At 55.6% G+C, this 21518-nt stretch overlaps 6 protein-coding genes across 6 annotated transcripts; 4 read left to right on the forward strand and 2 right to left on the reverse strand.

Annotated features, from left to right (window-relative positions):
* Positions 1-1753: 1753 nt before the first annotated feature.
* Positions 1754-4348, forward strand: IE81DRAFT_345984 (hypothetical protein; the record flags this gene model as incomplete). Its single annotated transcript, XM_025515978.1, has 5 exons — positions 1754-2358; positions 2426-2742; positions 2810-3810; positions 3889-4056; positions 4139-4348. 5 exons carry the CDS (start codon positions 1754-1756, stop codon positions 4346-4348), a joined length of 2301 nt encoding a protein of 766 aa, XP_025371201.1.
* A 3340-nt stretch (positions 4349-7688) lies between these two features.
* Positions 7689-8233, reverse strand: IE81DRAFT_44925 (hypothetical protein). Its single transcript, XM_025517355.1, has one exon. The coding sequence runs from the start codon at positions 8079-8081 to the stop codon at positions 7797-7799; it is 285 nt and encodes a 94-aa protein (XP_025371202.1). The 5' UTR covers positions 8082-8233; the 3' UTR covers positions 7689-7796.
* A 502-nt stretch (positions 8234-8735) lies between these two features.
* On the forward strand, positions 8736-10098 carry IE81DRAFT_345986 (hypothetical protein; the record flags this gene model as incomplete). Its single annotated transcript, XM_025515979.1, has 5 exons — positions 8736-8832; positions 8937-8993; positions 9717-9761; positions 9825-9893; positions 9986-10098. 5 exons carry the CDS (start codon positions 8736-8738, stop codon positions 10096-10098), a joined length of 381 nt encoding a protein of 126 aa, XP_025371203.1.
* A 147-nt stretch (positions 10099-10245) lies between these two features.
* Positions 10246-12338, reverse strand: IE81DRAFT_345987 (hypothetical protein; the record flags this gene model as incomplete). The annotated part of the gene is made up of 3 exons (XM_025515980.1): positions 10246-11289; positions 11358-11977; positions 12047-12338. 3 exons carry the CDS (start codon positions 12336-12338, stop codon positions 10246-10248), a joined length of 1956 nt encoding a protein of 651 aa, XP_025371204.1.
* Positions 12339-12952: 614 nt separating this feature from the next.
* On the forward strand, positions 12953-14286 carry IE81DRAFT_333897 (hypothetical protein; the record flags this gene model as incomplete). Its single annotated transcript, XM_025515390.1, has 5 exons — positions 12953-13171; positions 13267-13431; positions 13528-13610; positions 13693-14149; positions 14224-14286. 5 exons carry the CDS (start codon positions 12953-12955, stop codon positions 14284-14286), a joined length of 987 nt encoding a protein of 328 aa, XP_025371205.1.
* A 3887-nt stretch (positions 14287-18173) lies between these two features.
* On the forward strand, positions 18174-21181 carry IE81DRAFT_365245 (hypothetical protein; the record flags this gene model as incomplete). The annotated part of the gene is made up of 3 exons (XM_025516920.1): positions 18174-18433; positions 18527-18653; positions 18761-21181. Exons 2-3 carry the CDS (start codon positions 18633-18635, stop codon positions 21179-21181), a joined length of 2442 nt encoding a protein of 813 aa, XP_025371206.1. The 5' UTR covers positions 18174-18433; positions 18527-18632.
* Positions 21182-21518: the final 337 nt, after the last annotated feature.

Raw genomic sequence — 21518 nt, forward strand, 5'->3', positions numbered from 1 at the left:
CTGAAGGCAGGCTTTAGAACCACACGTACAGCCTCGTAAAGATGCGATGACTCTAAAGCACTGCGCCTGCCTAGCTACGATTCATGTTGTACGTATATACGCTCATCAAACTCGACTGTGTGACTCGTGACTCAGACTGTTTAGGAGGCTAAGGGCTGATTCGTCTTTTCTGCGCTTACTTCAGCGGATCTGCTGCAAGAGCCTTGAGTCAGTTGAGTGATGGGCCAGGCAATCCGATTGACTGAGCGACCCAGACGAGTCGATCGATGTGCGTCGCAAAATCGAAGCTCGTCCTGAGACAACGAATTGTCAGGCCGCCTTCTGTGCGACCGACGGTCTGCCTTGGTCCGTTTTGCGCAGCAACGCGTGCAATCGTGAATGGCCGCCGTGTAAGTCGCGCAGACAAACAGCGCCGTCGTGAGTCGATTAGTCTCGTGATATTCATCTTGATGTAGGCATGTGGCGTGCGCACCTATATATACACATCTCCCTTTCTCATCAGTACGATATCATCACAGAGCCTTCGAGAAGAGCATCTACTCGAGTCTGCTAAATCTCCATCAATGACTTCTTGCTATCCAGACGCTCGACTGTGGTCTCTCTGCGGTGTGGGAGTAGCTGAAGGAGGATCTGCCACCATCGCCAGGCAGAATGCATTCGTGATTTGAGCTCCTCACGTTCTCTTCGCTGAGTGAGCGTCTGCTGCATGCTGCAGATACAACGACTGTAACAGTGATTGGACCGCTGAACGGGCATGGCACGGCAATCTTGGAGCGGAGGGCTTTCATTAGTCATTCGCGATTTCATTTTTGATTGGATATTCGAACAACGCGTCAAATTGAGCGGGCCGGACAGCGACGGGGGTGACGCAGCCAAGCAACGCATCAGCGAGGAGTAAAATGAGAGGACGAGGCTGCATGGCGCAATCTCGAGGAGTCGAGGATGGGCACCGCCCCTCGAGCTCGACTCCGGCCGATCTTGCATGGTTCCTCCATGACGGCGCAGTCAACGAATCAAGAGTGGAGTGATGATGCATCCCAGGTAGTCGCAGTCGGAGTCAAGGGCAGTATAGTAGCAGCACTGAAAGGACAGAACGAGCTGAATGAGTGGGTGCGTGGATGGTCGGTGGTCGCCTTCACCGGGGATCGGCTCATCAGGAACACGGCTCTTTATGGAACATTCAATTCTTCCTCGCTCTACCCTTATCGTCAATCTCATCTTGCATATGGACCCACGACTCAAACTTGCTCCCTCACTCGTGACTCCTGCCGTGCTTGTCAACACTTTTGACTCACTCTGACTCATCAGACTGTGTGCGGCTCTTCGATTAGGTAGCGCTAGCGCGAGCGCTTAGCGTCGGAATACGAGGAATTGCCGGCGGGGCGCTGAAAGAGTGGAGCATGCATGCAGCAGCACAGAGCGTCAGTCCTTCTTCGCGCCTATATAATGTCCAGGGCTCTGATTGCTAGCTCTACAATCTCAATCTCTTGAGCCCTTATCCCCTCTCCCAGCTCTCCCTTTCCCCTTTAACACCCCAAAGCAAGACTTCCATTGTGATTGAAAAGGCGCTCAGCGGTTCCAGGCACCAAAGAGGCCTAATCAGAAGTTGGAGCGCATTTAGGCCACCTACCGCTACGGTACCGCACGCGCGTGGAGAACCCTGCAGCAACGGCAGCGCACATCTTATTCAAGATTACAGCCGCTCGGTCCACAAGCCCGCATCTTGCTTCTTGATCGTCCATCATCCATCGAGATGGCCGACCTTGCTGTGAAGCCTAGGTCAACGAGATCGCTGCGACTGTTCCACCTTCTGGCTGGCTCCGCGGTCCTTCTGCTATGTCTCGCCCTGCTTCCTGGCGTCCACGCAAAAGCTCGCCGTCCGACCAGTCTGTCAGGTTTGGTGCAGCACCGACGCAGCCAGGCGCCTCTTCAGGAATCTTACTTGTACACGCGCACTGCCGTGAGCGAGCCGCAAGAGTATTCAACGGGCGTCAGTCTGTCCTTGACCCTCCAGTCTGAGAAGGATCCCTTGCAAGGCAATTCGAAGACGGCGCACTCCAAGTCGCGCTTCCGATCGCAAAGTGGGATCATGGAAGATAGCGGTGAGAACAATGACGGCAAAGGTGCGGACGAAGGCGCCGGTAAAGGCACGGACGCAGATACTGGTAGCGGGGCGAGCACGGTGCAAAGCGCAACACCGCAAGCTGAGCCATCGTCCACAGCCACACCTGCACCATCGCCGGAGAAGGCGCAACCTCTGCTCAACTTTGAGCCAGCCCCTCCCAGCAGGCTCTATGGAGAATCGCATGGACTCAAAAATCACACCATCGTCCTCATCAGGCGTGTGTTCGGTCATAGGTGAGCACGTGCAGTATCACCTGCGCACACCAATAGAATGACGCTGATGCTGCCGCTCTCAAACCAGCTATGGCAAACCATCCGTCCTCAAGTACTCGCCCAAATTGTTCCCTGCAGAATTTTCTGATCCATTGCAGTGGCGCGGATTACTCATGCGACAAGATGGCGTCTCGATTGGCAGGCAATTCGACAGACTCGGAAGCGTTCAGATTGGCGGCACGGAGATCTGGCGAACGGACAATGCGGAACCACGAAACGTCAGCGATACCACGTGGTCCACCGAGAAGCAGGTCGATCAATACTTTGACTTGTTCAAGCAGGATCGCAATCTCGTGTTCGACTACCCTAACATTGTCGATGCTACCTACACCGGCTACTTGAATAGTGAGCTTAACGGGGCGCTGCCTGGGCAGCACGAATGGCACTCACAGCTGCTCTTGATTCTCTTCAGTAACGCTGTCCCTGACAGTCTCTATCGCGGATCCTCGAGCGCCTCGCTCAGAAGACAAGACGAACAGCATCAGGGCACCCTTGGCAGATGCGTCGCCCATGATCTTGCCCCTTGCCAAAGGCTTTGACGATGACAACGCTTTCTTCGAGCTTGGCGGGCCCAACCAGTCTGACACTGATGGATTGACCAAAGTCAAGTTCCCTTCGAACGCCGCGACTGCCGTTGTGGAGATTTTTGCTTCAGGCACAGCACAAGAAGAGTTCTGGTACACGAATCTGCCAGATGCGGTCTACAATAGCTCTACCACTGATCTCAGCAGCGTGGGCATCTTTAGGCACGGTCCTTATAGGGAGCTTCAATTGTCGATCGATGGCAAAATTGCCGGCATCGTCCTGCCGTACCCTGTCATCTTCACCGGCGGAATCCAAAACCTCATATGGCGACCTCAAGCTGCATATGGGGCCTACAATCAACCGACATACCACATCGACATCACTCCCTTTCTCGGTTCTCTGACAGATGGCCAAGAACATGACATTAAGCTCGACGTGGTCAGCGGCGAAAAGGACCGTCTTTTGGGCACATACTGGTTCGTCACGGGCAACATACAGGTTGTCCTGGATACGGTCCCTGGCCGCACCACCGGCGCTCTGCACAAGCATGTGATCGAAGGTGGCGATTTGATCAGCACTGGCTCCGTCGAAGGTAACCTCAGCACAAATGGCTCTTTCACAAGCTTCACCCACTCAAGGACACCTCGCACGGTTCTAATCGAGGCGCGCATTCAGAAACCGAGCCGCAGAAACCCCGTCAGCGTCACCTGGTCGCAGACGGTCGACTTTGAAAACTCGCAGAAGTACGCGAGCACATCCGCGGCCAACACAATCAACCAAAAGGCCCATGGATCATCAAATTCGATGCACGCCGGTGCCACTTTCTTGGCCTCGACCTTCTCGTACCCGCTAGATGTGACGTACAATCCAGACTATACCAAGACAAGTGTGAGTACAATCGCGCTCAGAACGGAGATAGCGACGCTCTGGATGCTGAACGCCAATCTGCCTCCGTTGCCGTGTCAGATCAACCACACTTACTTTAATTCGCTCCAGCTTGAAGATCCGAAGTACGCACAGCCACAGTGGCAGACGACGAATGTCATGCAGACCGGATCCGTGGACATGGGACCCGACAAAAACACAGGAGGTCTCTCTGTCAGGGTAAATGCCAGGGCCGAGACCAATTACGAGGTGCGTTCCTGTCTCTTGCAAAGTGATGCAGAGCGACCAAGGACGTAGTTTGACGAGTGATCTGTTTACCCTCGATGATCAGGATGCCAACAAAAACAGTTTCAAGCGCATCACTGTCAACAAGTGGACGTCGGACGGCAAAGTGGCAAAGTTTGACATTGTCTCGGACGAGGTTTACGGATCGCTCAAGCCGTACGCACAGCCCGTCCAGACGTCGCCGGAGACGGAAGCCTATCGTCAGCAATTGGCAAAGCAGCCGGCAGCTTTGGAACAATTAACGGACCCAGAATAGAGCCGACGTCCAATGATTCCGAGAGGTCACACTCGTCCAAGGCATGACGCCGTGTACTCCCATTCATCCAGCGGCTGCAAATGTGCCTGATGGTGCGTGCCGCCATATGAATGTTGATCAACCCTTTGTGTTGCTTCAGACTATGCCAATCTGTGAAACCAGTCTGCTTGGGATGTGATGTCTCGCAGGTCGCAAGCCGACCGTTCTTGGACACGGTGTGGCACAGCTAGCAACGTCACACAAGCGGACCGATCGTGAGACGAGCCTCTCTGCATTGCACCCCAAATTGCCAAAATGTGAGTGGCCAGACAAGCAGAACGGCCTCGCAGCGACGGACATTTTGCTTGAGCAGCAGGGGCTGATGTCCGTGTACACGAAGGGACTCGCACATCACAGGACAGCAGCATGGGGACCTCTACAGTTCTCGCTCACTATTCGTGCAAAGCTGAGACGAAGCTTGCCAGATTGCGAATGACCGTTTCAATATAAGGCTCCGTGCGACGAGTGCCTAGAGTGTACTGACGCGCCCAACGCTAATCATCACAGCATCGCCATACAGAGTTTTCGTGCTCATTCGTCCGGCAAAGCCTCCTCACCAATATCAAAGGCACCTCTGAGAATGAAAATCTGGGGCCTTGGCATCTGCGTAGTCCTGGCTGCAGCAGCGTTCGCTGCCCCTGCCTCGGCGTCTTCGCAAAAGCGTACTGGAGCGGTGTCTCGTGAGTGGCCCATTTGCCCTTTGCGAATCGCATGGCACGTCCACTGAATCAAGAGATGGACCGCCTGGTCGCAACAGAAAATGCTCTCGAGACGCGTCAATCGGGAGTCGTTTCGGATGTGCAGCCATCGCGTGAGTCAGGTTTGCGACCAGTGACCAGACTCGTCCTCTACTTCCATCTTCAGCACCTTACTCGTAACGCCCCATCGATTGTGGCTGGCTGTGTTTCGGGCTTTGCCTGTGCCGCGCTGCGGGCAGAATCAATTTTGAAGACTACCGGGTCATTGGTGCTGACATTTATTTCATTCCGTCACTCCCGTCCCTCCAATAACGATACCTCCAAAGTGTTTCCAACCCGCCTCCCATACACGGCGGTCATTTCCGGCCTTCTGCTGGCTCGTGCAGCTCTTGATGAGGCTAGCAGCGACCGCAAGAAGCACAAAAGCTGTCCACTCTGCTGCTTCTCCAGACTGTCGCCCTGCGTTCTTGGCGGGTGCCCGAAGCCTTGCCAGAACCCGCCAGCGCAGACTCTGGCGCGCGGCTCCACAGCTCTTGATTAGGGCGAGACGAAGTCTCGCAACCACTGGCTCACAAAAGGCTTCTGAACCCGGGAGGGTTGAGACAGAGACTCGCGGCTGTCAATAGCACTCTAGTGCGGGGCGCGGCTTGTTCTTTGCTGGCAAGACTGATAGCCAATCGTGAGACTTGGAAGACACCACATTGTTTCCCAAATCAATGCTGCTGCTGAATGTTGATCCTCGAGACGTAATGGGAGCGTCTACCGCGACGATCGAAGCAGTGTCGATGCACTCACTCACTCAGCCCTCCTGCTGATCATACATTCGTTGATGTCTTAGTCCAAGGTCCACGTCTCAATGGACACGGATACAGGAGTCCGAGACAAAATGAGCACTCTTCAAGAGCGCTCGATCGTTTCTTCCTAGGCCGCGGACCGTCCGATAGCAATTGAACCAATGAGCGAAGCGCTTCTTTCAAGGCCGCGGACCGTCCAGTGGCAATCGGACCAATGATCGAAGTGCTAAACCGGATGCCACTTTTGCAATCAAAGTGACCAAATAAATGCTACGCCGACGTCCCTTGCGACCAAGTGGGCAATGAGAGCAGGGTGAGCCAGTCATATGGCTGTGCAAGTACCCAATCCTCAGCAGTCAGAATGACAAAGCTCGCGGCACCACGTCTTCGCTCGACGCTGCTGCTCGAAACGCTGCGCTGGCAGCATGTAGTCGGATGGAGCGCGAATTGAGCTCAGCAAAAGGTATAAAGGGGGAACTTTGCGCCTTCAAACCTCCCTCACTTTCTTCACAGTCCAAGCAAATTGACTCGAAGCACTCACTCTACTATCAGCTGAACTTCAAACTCAAGATGCTCGCCTTCAAGCTGAACGCTGCTCTCCTGGCTGTCGTTGCCATTGCCTTGGTCTCGCCTGCCATGGGCCGCCCTTCGCCAGACGCCAAGGATGCTCCAAGTGAGTACTGGGACAACGTGGGACGAGCGAGGCCTGTGACTGAACTGAGACTCTCCGCCGCCCCTTCTAGCTGCGCTTGTGGCGCGTGAGGGTGCTTCGGAGTTGCGTGAGTAGAGAATCACCTCCTTGCTTTCATGATTTTCTGTCTTCCCCTTCGAGCATGTGAGCCGCTGGACACAGGATAGAGCAAAGCAGCGATTCGTTCGTCGAGCCGTGCTCTAGTCTTCCCAATGACTGCAGCCTCCCAGCCTTGGCTGAAAAACAGCGCTCGGCAATGACGATCGGCCGGCACATGCAGACGAGACTGACGAGCAAGCTCGTTGATGCATATCGTCCAATGCTCGTGCGCGGGACACACTCAAGGTGCCTCCTGCTACTACAGCGTTGAGCAGCACATTTGCTTAGCTTGCGGTACCGGACTACAAGTGACTTGCCAGAATTGCGCATACAGCTCCTTGGGCTTGCTAGAAGGGCTCACGGTTAGTGGTATCGAGACTAGCCGACTCGCCTGTCGTGTGGGGACATCGATGCGCGTGCACAGCGTAGAACGAGCAAAGCGAGAGCACATCGACGTGGCTACAAAGAGCTGCTACCCTTGGGCACTGGCGATATAGTCTCCTGTCGCCACTGCGGCGTTCAGCCGTTACGACTAGCGGGGCGTTGAGGGTCAGTCGCTGACGAGCAACGTGGCTTGCGCACATGACTCCTTACTCGTGCTTAGTCACAGTGCGCCAATTGACCTACACGTGCTACGTCGACAATCAGAGGGGCGGAAAGTGCTACAATTGTGCCTACGGATACGAACTCACCTGCCTCAATTGCGCGCCCAACTCCCAAGGCTGCTCGACAGACTAAGAGGTTAGTGCTGACGATTGTCTCCTCCGCGATTGCCAGAGCCTCGGTCGGCGTCGAACCCCGCAACGTGCTACTTCGCAGGTCCGAACGGTCCTTGCTACGACTGCAGCAGCGGGATCGAGCATCTGTGTGGCGACGGGTGCGCGGCCAGCAAGTACCTCTGTGGCCAGTAGTTTCGACCGAGGCCAACCCACTCAAAGGTGTATGTGAAATATCAGACATCTGGCTACTTGCAAAGCGTCAGCACTCACGACTCTTGTGACCGCCTCACTGACCTTTTACATTTATGCCTCCTGCTCATAGGTTTCGACCGCGCTCACCTTTTCTCCATAGCCAAGTCGATCACGAAGGGTGAAGACAACCGATGCGGCGGGGTCGTTGAAAGCCTTTTAATACAACCTACGCTCCGAAGAAAGATCCGTGAAACCAAGAAAAGCCAATTCCCCCAAATCTCTCTCCATAAATCCGATCAAAATTTCCCCCACTCTTGTCTGAAATGTGTGCCCGGCTGCGACTCTTGTGCTACATCTTTCCCATACAAGGACATTCCGCCTGCTCATACTCACACTGAAGAGATGCCGCTGCAGGCAAAGGATGTGATGGACACTCTCTCCTCTGCTTGGATGACCTGACGCGCTCAGCCTCAGGACGAAGGAGGTCGCGATGTATCGCATCGCAATGCGCTGAATGGGCAAAACTTGGTTGCGGCCATTTATTCCAGATTTACATAAATGGCGTAAGGCCTGTCTTGCGGGTATGGCTTGCTACCCAGGTCCGAGAGGCCTTCGTGTAACGATGATGGAGCAGAGGGTGAGAGCGAAGCTGGAGATCTCGGCCGTCGCCAGCTGGCTACAACTCTGCAAGGCACCTAGACTGTGAGAATTGGCAGCCGACTTCCGCCCGTACAGCGGCCCTAGATGATCGAAGGATCGTCAGCCGAAAGAAGGCAGGAGCATCCTGTTTCCTTCGATGCGCAGTTCACGACGTGTGGCGCTGTGAGAGACGTTGAATAACCAATACGCAAGTATGCCTGCGACCATCTGAGTAGTCGTTGTGGTCGGCTTTCCTATTCCGCTCATAAATATGCACTTTGGAACGCGGAAGTGCATCATCGCTATCGAAATGAAGCGCGCCAGATTGTTCCTTGGTGAGCGACTCGCACTGCCCATAGCTCAAGTCCTGCAATGTCGAAGAGTAGCTCTCACGTCGGGATCCCCTCGAAAAGGTATATAAAGGCCTATCCACGGGTGTTGCTTTTCCTCTCATAGGCGGCAGGCTGACTTTCTCGCACCTTCCTTCCATACCTTCAATATCTTTGTTTGCTCAGCATGAAGTTCTTCGTTCCCTTGAGCCTGACGGTGCTACTGCTCACTGCTCAGCTTGCCAGCCTTCCCCTGGCGATGGCAGCGTCGGTAGTCGGGGTCGGTGAGTAAGCATGCAGCTTGAGCTGTGCGGGCCCACATGAGGGATACCCAGCCATCGAGCGAGCTAGCAGCCAAGCTAACGTTGGCTCTCGAATCATTCTGCAGATGAGGTCAAGTCGCGTGACTCCACACCTGCTGAAAGCGGTATGCTAACCCAGTACCGTAAGTCGCGACTTCTTGGGTTGTCAAAAGCTGTTGCGGGCTTCGGTCTCTGCGTGCTGAAGGCTGCTTCCCATTCGTCGCTGTCGATCTGCATCGCTATGGGAAGTTTACAAGCGCTACACTTGCTTCATTGCTTCCGACGGGAGCTGCAGACTGTGTTGCTGCAACACTGAGGTCGATTGCAACCAAGTCTGCACGTCAAACCCTTCCCAATGCTGATTGAAGAGGAAGCACCTGGCCCCGAGTGACAAGCTTCACGCCGAGCATCAAGCTCTCTCGCATCCCTAGAATTCAAATTAGATAACTCGATCCGCTGATTGGCAGGATCAATGTTCTTACGCCTGGTCAGTGCTGTTGACATGAGCGCGACAGTCCGCATCGCAGCAAGTGAAGACCGCAGTCCGGGCGGAATGACTTGGTTGACCTGTGCTAGTGACGTCAAAGATTTAGCACCCGTTGTCTAAATGAAATGCTGACGTGCTCATTGCCTCGGATGCGGCTTCCGTGAGGCTTTTCCGGGTGCCCAAGCAATACTGCTGAGTCTCGTCGGGTCGGCCCAGCTGTGTTATAAGAGTTGGTCTTGAAAATGCACGACCAACATCCCCTACGTTCTTTGCTGCCACTCCTCGGCGACCTTTTCTCTTCTTGTCCCCTGCTACTCTACGATGCAATTGCGCTTCCGCACCTTTCTCATTCTGGCTGTGCCAGCAATACTCGTCACAGCGAGGCTGGCGCGCTCGGCCAGCACGAGCTCAGACGGTCGCACAGGTACGTCCCAATCGATGTGATCGCGCACAACGCAGCGGGCCAATCTCATCTTGATCTTCATAGGCGCGCAACAAGAGCGTGGTGAGAAAGGTCTAGCGAAGCGAAGTGGCCAAACGTTGAGCACCATTATCGGTGAGTACGCAAGACAACAGTCATCCCTGCGCAAGGCTGCCGCAGACAAGGGAAGGGCTGACGCATGATCGCGAACCGCAATGGCCGTGCAGATCCTCCAGGTTCGCAGTCTTGCTACCAAGAAGGTGGAATTTGCAGGCTTTGCAGTAACAGCCAGGTGGTCAATTGCCTGAAAGACTGCTCTGGCGTGTGCGGCCCACCATAAAGTAATAAGTGCCATGACGGCGACATCACATGCGAAGACGTGGCGTGATTGCTCCGAGAGGGTAGAAGACCGCAGTGAGAGGGGTTCTAGTGTAATAAGATAAATTGGCGTAGATTTGACCGTGCCATCCTTGCCTGTCAAAGTGCCTCATTTGCGAGCGGTTTTTGTGACTTTCTGAGATCTATAGTGAACCGCCTGCGGCAAAGGGTCCTCCTCCTCCACAGCGTCGGGCGTCCCACCATTTGCTCGAGGGTTCTGTGAAGTCAACGTGTGAGAGCCTCGTGCGTGAGAGGCATACACATCAGCAGGTGTAGGTGGGTAAACGAAAGGAGTAGAAGGCAACAATCCAGTGGCCGGTGTTTGTGGCTCGGTGTTGAAAGACGAAGCACGAGGCTGGAATTGCTCGCTGTCTGACCAGAAGATCGGTCCGCTCGTGCTTCCGCGCGGCGTGGCAGGCGTGAAACCTGTCCGGGTCACTAATGGACTCAAGCCTGCCGATCCAAAGGGGTCTGCAAAGGCGACGCTCGCGCTCCGCCGCTGCCTAGCTCGGGCCACGGACTCGAACATTGGTGTCAGCATCGAGGAAGGGACCATGGCAGATTGAGGAATCGGAGGATTGGGGTAGCGTTCATCGGTTGCGATGGTGCTACCTGCGCCGACGGGCGCAGGGGAGGACGACACTGGAGGCCCCATCGATCCATGGCTAGTGGGGAATGAGGCGCCGTCAAACACCTCGCTCGCATTGCTCGACCGATTGCTGCCTACCCGAAGACGAAGAGCCAGCTTTGCGCGCTTGCGCGGCTCGTTTGGCGTCGAGACATCTGCGGCGTCTGACGATGCGAGTGCATTGTCACCGGATGTAAGCTGAGACGGTGGCGGTGAGCTAAGCGGGCTGTCCGCCTGAGCAGCCGGCTGTGTGTTCGTCCTGGTGCGGCTGCGCGTCCCATAGTGCTCTTCAACCTTGCGTGGTGAGGCGGGTGCTACCTCCATAGATTTTGCATAAGGAGCCCAGGAAGATGCATCGGAGCGAGACTTCGATACCGCTCGAGCCCGCAATTTCGAGCCCGAACTCGCCGCATCTGTACTTCTGATCAACCGAGCCAGCGCCTCTTGCGTGAGTCTCGAGTGCTCAAGTTTGAGCTCAACAAGCTCTAGCGGTCTGAGTGACGTGGAAGTAGATTGTGGGAACACCTGTAGATGCGAGCGCACGTCAGCTTCTGCGCGAAGGTGCAGCTGCGAGATGATCCTTGACGGCTCACCGGTGTTCGCTTCCACGTGTGGCCATCTGGGAACGCGGGCAGCCAAGCAGGTATCTCTTCGCACTGGACGTCATCCGCAAGCCTGGCTGGTACCCCAAAAACATGCTCAGGATTATCATCGGCGGACGTCGGCACTATCTTGTCACGTTGACAAGTAGCGCGTGCCGGCACTTGATGGGCGAAGCGCCTCCTCTTGCCAGACCTTGAGCGAGCATTGGCCTCCTCGTCCGACGCGCCATCTTCGCTGCTGCTGACGTGCAGGACTTCCAATTCTGACTCGCGCCGCTCACTGGACCCCAAGAATCCGCTTCCGAGCATCGCCCATGCTGGAGTGTTGCCAGCCTGCTGAGCTCTCTGCTCGCGCTCGGCTTCTCGCGCAGCGGCGGAGGCAGCAAAGTGCTGAAGGTTCCGCTCATGCCTGGTCGTCTCGCCTCGTTGCTCATCAGCAGCGCGAGTCATCTCGTCGACATTCGGCAACGGGGTCGGACCATGCGCAAAGTCTTTGAGGGCTTGCATGCTGAAAGCGTCACCGAGACTTTCGAAGGTGGAAGCAACATCGTGAATCTGCACACGCCTGGTCCGCGCTTGAAGTACTGAATACGCGCAAATCGTGGTGAAGACTGGGCGAGAGATGTGATGGGGTAAGCGGCAGCTCCGAGAGCATCAAAGGGCGGCGACAAATTTCTTACAGGCGTCAAAGTCCCTGCTGAGCCTGTCTAGCGCGGATGCGTCCACTTGCTCAAAGCCTGCCGACCTCAGCGCTGCGCCCATAACGGGATGCAAATCCTCCCACTGCACATCATCTCGTTCGATATGAAGATCGGTCGAGTCCTGAGTCGACAACTTCTGATCGTCGGGCAATGACGATGGGTATATCCGCGAGGGAAGGGGAAGAGCGACAGCAATGCTTGCTGGTGGCTCCCACCTCTTCGTCGAAGTCGTGGAAGGCGCGACGATGGGTGCGACTGAGGGGCTTGGCATTGTGTCCAAGTCACGCCTCTAATTTCAAGGTTTAGGTATATGACTGACGAGAAGGAGCAGGTGACCAGTCTGGCCTCGGCCAGGAGAGATGTCAGACTGAGGCCGAAGGCGGGACCGGCATGGTGGATGGGGGATCTCTATGCTCGATTTGCGATTCAAAAGCGCACATCGCGTGGCGACGGCATCGCCGCCGTGGTGAGCTCTTCACCCGCGTACCGCGCGTTGACGGGGATGGCGACGGTCTCCGCGGAATTTCCGGCGGCCCTGCTGCACATCGTCGCGTCCTCTGCATGCATGACTATTCAGCAGCCTCGCCGCCTCGCCCCCCGCGCGCCCCTGCACCCGGCAAGTCGGCACGTTAAGGTGATCGCGGCTGTCCTCCACCTCCTGGCTTGCACATGACGGAGCTGTACTTTGATCAAAGCCTTCTTCTCTCTCTCATCATTGTGGACGTACATCCACCCTATACGCTTAACAGACCATCAGAAAGAGACCCAACTGCAGGCCCCACGTCTAAAGGTAAGCTACCATCGAGGCATTCGAAGCTCTGAGTCTGGCAGCGCATTGATTGAGACACTGGGCATCTCACGTTTCGAGGCAAGGCGCACCCGATCATGTCGCGCTCGCTACCAACGGCGCTCAAGTCGCTCATCAAAGCGCCCACATTCGCTGCGAGACCCTCGGCAGTACATACGGGCAAGACGCTGCCGCCTGGTAGACAATCGGGTCCCCTTGCTGGCCCGGGGGATGAGAAGTTGAATGCGCTATTTGACAAGATCGACCAGGAAGCAAAGGATCGCAAGGTGGGATGGAACGAGTGGGGCTGCTTTGCAGTAAGTCTGGAAGCACCATGCGCTGCAGGCATCTTCGCGCTGCCTGGCCTTCTGCCAGATGGCTTACTCAGATGGATGCTTTGGGCACCTCACAGACCGCTACCCTCGTCACTCTGAACGCCAGCTCTTCCTTGGCGGCTTTGCACAGACATTCTGTCGCTTCGCCAGCTTTGCGACTCTCTCTGGAAGAGAAGCTCAACAGAGCTCAATTGATGAGAGAGACGGGTCTGAAGTGTATCGGTTTCATTGGCATACCTAAAGTGCGTGCCTTTCTCCATGTCGCTGTCTTTCTCTTTTGCAGCACACGTCACTTGACTGAATTCCTTCGATGTGGCCTGTGTCATGCTCTTTCGTAGGTCATCAATAATCTCGCTGCACTTCGCGCAGCTGTGGAAGAGGACAAGGAGCTAGTTCAGGCACTGCCCACGGAGCCGCGAAGGTAAGAGTGATGCTTCAAGGTTCAGCTGAAGAAAGTCAAATGTCACTTACCACCCTCTCTCTCTATACCTCGATCCTATCAGGAAAATCACGCCCGAGCTCTTGCCGCGAGTCGAAGAGGCGGCGAATGCGCTTTGGGACAACATCTACACTCCTCACTCCTCAAAGCTGCTCAAGATTCTGGGCAGATCGCACCCCGACTTGCCGGTCTTCATCGTGGATGGAGAGTACGGACCACTGTTCAGCCCTCCGCACACCTTCGCAGCTCCGAACCCACCCCCCAGTCTAGCCTCGTCTGAGGAGCCTCCTGCTCTGGAACCTGTCTGGGAGGTAGGAAGATTGAGGACCAGCTTGGTTGCTGTTGCGAGTCTTCGAGCACAGGGTGGAGTGGGACCTCAAGTCACCAGCCACGTCTGGGGTCTGCTCAAGGCCGCGTCGAGCTTGAAAAATGCGGAGACGCAGCTAGACAACGAAGAGATCGGGAAGAGGTGGCTGACGACCGAGGAGGGCGCGCTGTGGGTTGTCAGGACAGTCGACGGAGTGAGTGCCTGGAAATTCGCTTTTGGTGTTGGAGGAGTGCTGATGACTTAACTCCTCGCTGCTTTTCATCGCAGATTTGCGAGGCAGTCGAAGGCGCAGAAGTGGCCGAGACTGCTAGCCGCGAAAGCAAGCTATGATTTTGGCTGCCTCGATGATGAGCGGAAGGACTTTCACGCTCTCCGAACGCCGCTTCAGACGATGGCCTCAAACGAGTACGGACGTACTTTCTTAGCATCAATCAACGGCACAGCATTGGCGAGCTTTCCCATCGACGTTCAGCAGACTACGCGGGGATCGAGAGAGAAGACTCAGCCAGAAAACGAGCGACAGTCGCGTCTTTTGAGCGCCTGCACGCCTGACGAGACTCGTCATTGTATTCGACAAGAATTTTGAATGTGTAGGCTGCCTGAATCGCAAAACTGTTTGCACGTCCATACACGCGATCGTCGCTCAACGCAGTTTGTTTCCGTTTCCAGGCCACCTAGCTTGTCCACTCTTCGCCTCTCTGACACCCCGTGCTTGCTTGATGCCTATGTATACACGATGGTCCGAGTCGTGACGCAAGCGCCATGTATCTATCGGTCAGCTTCGCACATGAACTCCAACTTCAAGATTCCGCCCATGCGCACGCTCCGCGAGATGTTGCTGTGGGTGGACCTTGAGGAGGCACATGACCGACGCGGTCCGTCTCCGGTATATAGCGCTATCCGGCTCGCAAATGACAGCGTAATCAGTACCAAATTCTGCTATGCGGAAAAACGACGTCTTTGCAGACGATAGGCAAAGGAAGGCGAGCTGATCAACGGCCCGTCGACGATCTCAGATCAAGTCAATCCCAAAGCAAATTTCACAGACGGTCCGATGAGATCAGTCATCGAGCAAGGATTCGCGGAATTTCGGAGCGATAAGCATGACGGTGAAGCTGCAGCAGTAGTGCACCATCCGGACGTCGCTCAAAAGCGTCGGGGCGAGATGAGTGTCGATGTCCGACGTCTCGTTTGCGCAGACTGGCGGGGGAGCGGGGTGTCCTTGTCGAGGCACGGTGGAACACGTTCATCCGCGCGGAAACGCTGTCGCAACGTCTTTCCCTCAGCATCTACACGACTCTGCGTGCGAGCTGTTCAGGCCTTGATAGCTGAGGCACAGTGTCGTTAGTTCCATCTTCTTTTCGGAAGAACACGCCCCTACGGTGATGCACTTGACGGCTTCGTTCAATCACTATTGCGCCATTCATATCAAGTATGGCGGCTTGTGCTTCCTATCCGAAGTGCTGCGAAACGTTGTCCTAGAAGTCGACCTAGAGCCCTACTTCGTCCAACAAGGTGTGCTGGCACAAGTCCTGGCCTATGGAAGACGTATACCTGCCACTAGAACGCCGAAGTACAGTGACGAGGAACGCTAGATCTCAAAAGTCCGAGGAGAAGAGCAAAGCGTGCTGCGTGGATGTCTTTCTCGCTGCGAGCATCACGTCGCGAGACTACAAGCGTATCCTATAGCGGACGGCGGACGTGGAGTCCTGAGTCAAAGGTAAGCATGAAAGCAATGTCCGTGCCCGGAGCGTGAGACGAGGCGTGGGTCAGTCACGATTCAAGAATGTGGATGCTTGCACACTAATTAATGTTTGCGTGTGTACGTAGCGCAGCGTCAGGAACGACATGCTGTAATTCAGTCGTCACCGGAAGGTTCGCTTCTTCTAATCACCATGTGAATACAGTAGTGTGCTAACTAAAGCACGCTGTAATTGTTTTGACACGGTGTCCAGGCACAACTAAGCAGCTGACCACGTCGCTCTCACCACGATGGCGTACAAACATCATGCCGCAGCGCTTGCTCTTGCTCTTGCACCTAAGATTTTGAGCGCTTGAACCCCACGCATCGGCAAGGCATCGGACCGACGTGTGCATGCTGCAAATCAGCAAAGATCTCCTCTCACGCCACGAAATCATGTCAGCGCTTCATTTTTAGACAGTCGTGAGTCTTGAGTCTGACGCCTATATAGCTTTTTTGGTCTGCTGGGTTGAGCATCCACAATTGCTGAAGCCTTTGCAACCGATGCACATGAATCAGGCTTCCACCACCAATTAATTAACCTCTGCTGAGCGAAGACGCACGTGTGTGCGTGTTGCATACCGCGCGCGTTGATGTGGTACGGTATGCATCGATTCCAGCACCACACCCGTATGCCCCAGATATGCAAGTTCCTGGTGGACGGATCGGATCGTGTTGGAGGTGCAATGGCTGTTGTGTCTGCACCACAACTATACCTTGCAAGGCGGCGACCAAGCTCGCACGAAGGATGGGATTGCCAGGCTGTTTCTCAGAAAGATCTCACGTCCGGCTGCGTGCCCTGCTCTTGTTGAAGTCCTTGGTAGAGGGAAAGAAGGCAAGGCCAAGTGGGACAAAAGATTGAGCTGGGCGTGATCAGTCTTAGGTCGCACGCCGACGGGGCCAATTGCGGCATCGGTTGGGTCAAAGCAGCTGTCCAAATCAAAATTACTTTCAGTTCGGATGCCTTAGTCAAACCTCTAGCTACGCCGCGGCAAAGATCTCTGCGTGCCCAGCGCGCCGACCCGGGGTCAGACACGGCGCGTCTCAGCGCAGGAGCATAGCCTAGCAGGAGGCGGATGCGTCGTGTTCCGACTCGAGGTCATAACACACATCAGGTGTGTCTATGGCACTCTGGCTCTCTGTTCAGCCAACAACACCACAACGGAAAGAAGCAAGGACGGCTCACTACTGCTACTCAAGACTGCTACTGGCCCACCTAAGCCTCTAAGATCAACAATTTTGAGCCACTTTGCCCCCCTTCGGAACGTAGTAGCGGCGTCCCTACCAGGACACTCGGGGCCGGCACGGAATCGAACGCACTCGCCCGGCCAAGCTGGCTTATCAGCGTCAGGTATAGGATCTGCTCAGGTCAGCGGAACGATGCTGCCAATCCAATGTCATCGTCGTCACGCGCTCTCAGCGGTCCTCATGCACACATGCACAGGCGTAGCTAGGTGTGATGCCGCTCTTGGACGCAAATTAAATTAGATGAATGGAAGACGATTGCCGTCGGGCCGCCGCCTTCCCGAGGAACAACGCTTCACGCGCCCGAAGCCTCCTGCTGCTGATGACAGATCACTCAGCTGGGCGTATCGAGTCGCGATGCTGAGAGCGCCCCACAACTTCGTCGACGCGCAGCACCTGATGGTCAAGGCGGCAACACAAAGACGAGCTCTGCTGCGACCCTCCACAAAGCGTCAACAACGTCGCATCTGGTGTCCGCCGTCAAGAGCGCCAACAGGCACACGCTTTCGCTTGCCAAAGCCCGCCTTCCATCTATCTCTACCGTTTCGGGGGTGCCCTGACGACCGCGTTTGCCGGCGCTGAGACACTCATAAACGCGAGGGCATTGCGACACTCATCGCAGCAGAGTTTAGTCTGACATTCAGATTGCATCGGAGGGAAGCGGCTCATCACGAGCGGCAGATGAAGAGACACAGCATGATCGCTGTATCATGAGTATAGCCGGCAGTATCTGCTTATTGTGATGTTCGCGCTCGAATGGAAGCACAGACAAGCAACATAAATTTCAGCCACATGAGACAAGCCCTTGCAGCCAACCCTTCTTCCTTCTCATCACTCACTCGTACCATCCTCCATCGTCCCGCGCGCCACTTAGACGAGGCGAGGGATATACATTTTCATTCAAATTGCGATCCGAACCAATCAAGCTGCCACCACCGGTCTTTCGCCCGCGCTCCACGCTGATTGACCGCAACCGTCCCGCCCGGCCGTCTGCTGCGCTCCGACGCGATTCGCGATTGCGCCCACCTGTTCGGGACGCCTTGTCCGTCCCGCTTCGCCATTTTGTTTCTCGTGTGTACATACATGTATGTGTGTGTGTGTATGTGCCTGTTCGCAGATACACGCACTCACCCACCATCGACGCCCTTTCAAATCATCAGCCTCTCTGCAGCTCCTACAATCCCTACTCTGACTACTTGTTTTCTATTCGGTACCATCAAGAGGCGAAGCGGTAACCTGAAACCAGGTCAAACACCGAGCACCAACAATAACAGCAGCGCCCAGCTCCATTCCACGCCTCGGTAGACCATTCCCGCTGCACTTGGCGGCTTTGTCCGCATTCCCGCATCCACGACTGTCTGTTCACGTCCAGCAGACACATCAGCGCGGTTCGCCTTGCCTTGTCAGTCTGCGTTGCATCAGCACCAGCAGCACAACGCCATCCGCCGCCGATACCCCTTTGTTTCTCGCGAAACATCGGCTGAGCCTCTTGTGAGTCGGTGAGTCGAGATGACCGACCAAGGCCATCGCTGAGCAGTGAGCAGTGAGCAAATCAAGGCTCATGCGAGACTGTGAGACGTCAAGAGTCTCGCCGACAAATTAGTCACTCCAAGCAGCGATACCCTGTTTCTTCTCCATCTTCTCATCCTTGTGCTCGCTCCTTTCTGTCACCTGTTTGAAGCCTCTCACCATGCCTCGCAAAAGTGCCGAGGTGAGTCCTTGTCCCATCAGCAGCATCTCTGGTGAAGAGGTGTGATCGCGAGAGGAGCAAGTGTCGCCGCTATTCGCTGAAACTCCTTCTCGTCAATGGTCAAACAGCGCGATCGCATGCAACGGTCAACAGCAGCAGAAGAGATTGAGACGCAGACAAAGGGCAAAGGTATCAGGACTCCGAGTAGCGGCGGAAGCGACTCGAGCAGCAAGAAGCGCAAGAAAGGGACTCGAGTGAGAATAGCGCAAGCTTGCAACTTTTGCAGAAATCACAAACGTCGGTGTTCTGGCACCCTGCCTTGCGAGCTGTGCGCTAGGCGAGGTCGCGCAAAGGAGTGCGCCTACGAAACGAGCTCTCCACCAGTAAATCTTGCTCAACTGAGCCCCGGAAGCCCCCACAGTCGGACGTCCACTTCACAGAGATACCCACCTCAAGCGTCCATCCCGCGAGCTTCAACTTCACGCGTCACCTCTCAGCCTTGGAGCGACTGGCAATCGCCGAGCCGGCGTGGGAGTCGAATCAACAGAAGCAGAGCAGATAGTATTGCAAGCTACGACACCATGGTCACGATCTCGAGAGGCTCTTCGATGGCACATCAAAGCCAGCTAGAACGCTACGACGCAGATCAGTCAATGATGCAGGACAGCAGCGACGATAGCCTTGGATCTTCAGACGAGGACGACAAAGGTTGCAGCCACTCTGCTAAGCGGCGTGTAGTGAGGCACTTTTCGCCAACTGCAGGCGCACCTCATGAGAGCGTGCAGCCGCAGCCTGAAGACGTCGGTATGCACGCCCTCACACCACCTCGCCACCGCCCTTGGGTACCCGCGCCCATGAGCGCACCTCACCATGGGTCACAAAGCCGAAGCTTCTACTCTGCTCCAAACACGATTCTCAGCACGGATCGGTCCGACCTGCATTGCCGCGTCCGGTCCAGCAAAGATTCGATCGCTGCTCACGCGAAGCAAAGTCCCTCTACGGCACAGCCTATCAGAGTGTCGTGGGAGCGAACCTACATGAATTCACCCTCTCACCACCGTGTTTACACGCAACCCAACCATCACTGGCCTTCGCCTTCTTCATCAAAGATGTCAGAGCGATCTCAAAGCCCTGCAGGGCGATCTTCGCTGTCTGCCTCGCTGGAGCTGCCCTCCTACTGGCCTCACGGGCTACACTTGCCTGCGCCAGCACCTTCACCATCGCCAAGCTCTAGTTCGATAGCACGAGCAACTGGTCAACGCGATGTCATGCATCGTCAAACACGGGGCTCCTTGCGTGCCAGCTCTCCGCCTGCGCCCATCGACCCTCTCTATCAGGCGCCAGTGCTGGACTCTGCTGGACGACCTCGACCCACGTTGAGCGTGGAGCCACTTTCCAACGTGTCCCTGCCCGACTTGCGAGAGCTGCCGGAGGAGACAATCAGGAGGCGACCTCCGATACTCCCTCGTGAGCCACTTTCTCCTCATGACATACGACATCGAGACGTGTGGCGTGACCTACCCGACTCTAAGGATGCGGAGCGCTTCAGCGGGCGCGCGCATCACCGCCAATCAACAGCAGAATCTCAGCAGTACGGGATTGAGATGGAGGTCGATACTGTATCATCGCATCATCCACGCACCACTTTGAACGCTGCGCATGGGTCAAGTAGCGAGACGGTCAGGTATGCTATTGGCGGACTATCAGCCACCTTCTCCAGACACGCTCTGCCGCCGTTGACAATGCCATCACCGACACCTTTCGAGAGCGATGGTTCACGAGTCATAGCAATGCAAGAAGCAGACTACGATGATCGTACTCCTGGTGAGCTGAGGGAGAAGGATCGCCTGGCGTACTTCGTTGATGCCGACGACTCGATGAACGGCGTCGACGAGTCGCGTGACGTCGCTCAGAGCGGGGCCATGCGCGCTTACAGCAGCGTTGACAGTCACGCCAAAGCACCTCGCATGCGAAGCTTCTCAATGACAAATGAGATGGCACGTATATCAATAGGATCGACACATCTACCCGGACACTTGGACATCCCATCCGTCTTGAAATCTAGTCCTGATCTCTCTATCACGGCGAAGTCGCGCAAGAGAAAGGCACCAGACGCGGATCTCAAGTTTGCTGCTCCCCAGTGTGGAGATGGGGCTTATACGACAGCCTCCACGTGCACCAGAGCACCGGTCCCACACTCGTCGACGGCGCCGATCCCGCTGCATCGCGTCATCAGGTCACACTCGCGCAGCTTCAGCTCCGCATCTCGTGGTTCGGGTCAGATAAAGATAGGATCTGCTCAGCCCATCCCCTTCACCCCCACGAGCTCGTCCGACTCTGCATCTGCTCCTCCTTCTATCATCATGACACCAAGCAGCGGTATGGTGCGCTCAGCAGCTACATGGACTAACTGGATGGAGGCACCAACCGCATCCCATCATTTCTCCCCTCTAGGCACCTCCCCGCCTGCATCTGCTCCGGCTGGCGCCGCCTCGGCAGCACCACCTCCGCGCGACTTTCGGCACTTGAAATCTTCAGAATTGATGTGAGAAAGCACAGCGCTACCGTCAACATTCCCGAAATGCTTCATCGTTCGTCGCCACCTTTGGCATCCGCTTCTCCGTACCCAGATCGAATGCGAACAACAGTCTCAAGTGTCACACTCTTCGACACGTCCGACTCTGCCCGACTCGAGGATCGAGGATTTTGCTAATTGTCGCCCCAGCTTTTAAAGACCTTGGACAGGTCAATGTCAATTATTTTCCCGAGTCGCCGTCTTTTGTTCTGGCCAACCGAGTCACGCACACGCGGTTGCTTTCTCTAGGCATGTATCCCTACCCAGCTCCTTTTCCCTCCATGACCCTGTACCGCTAATGTGGACGTGAC

The sequence above is a fragment of the Ceraceosorus guamensis genome, assembly GCF_003144195.1.
Source record: "Ceraceosorus guamensis strain MCA 4658 unplaced genomic scaffold IE81scaffold_14, whole genome shotgun sequence".
In the NCBI taxonomy this organism is placed as follows: Eukaryota; Fungi; Basidiomycota; class Exobasidiomycetes; order Ceraceosorales; family Ceraceosoraceae; genus Ceraceosorus; species Ceraceosorus guamensis.

What these genes read in the sequence shown, in the direction of transcription:
- IE81DRAFT_44925 (XM_025517355.1), bottom strand. Translation starts at nt 8,081, where the DNA reads ATGCGATACATCGCGACCTCCTTCGTCCTGAGGCTGAGCGCGTCAGGT.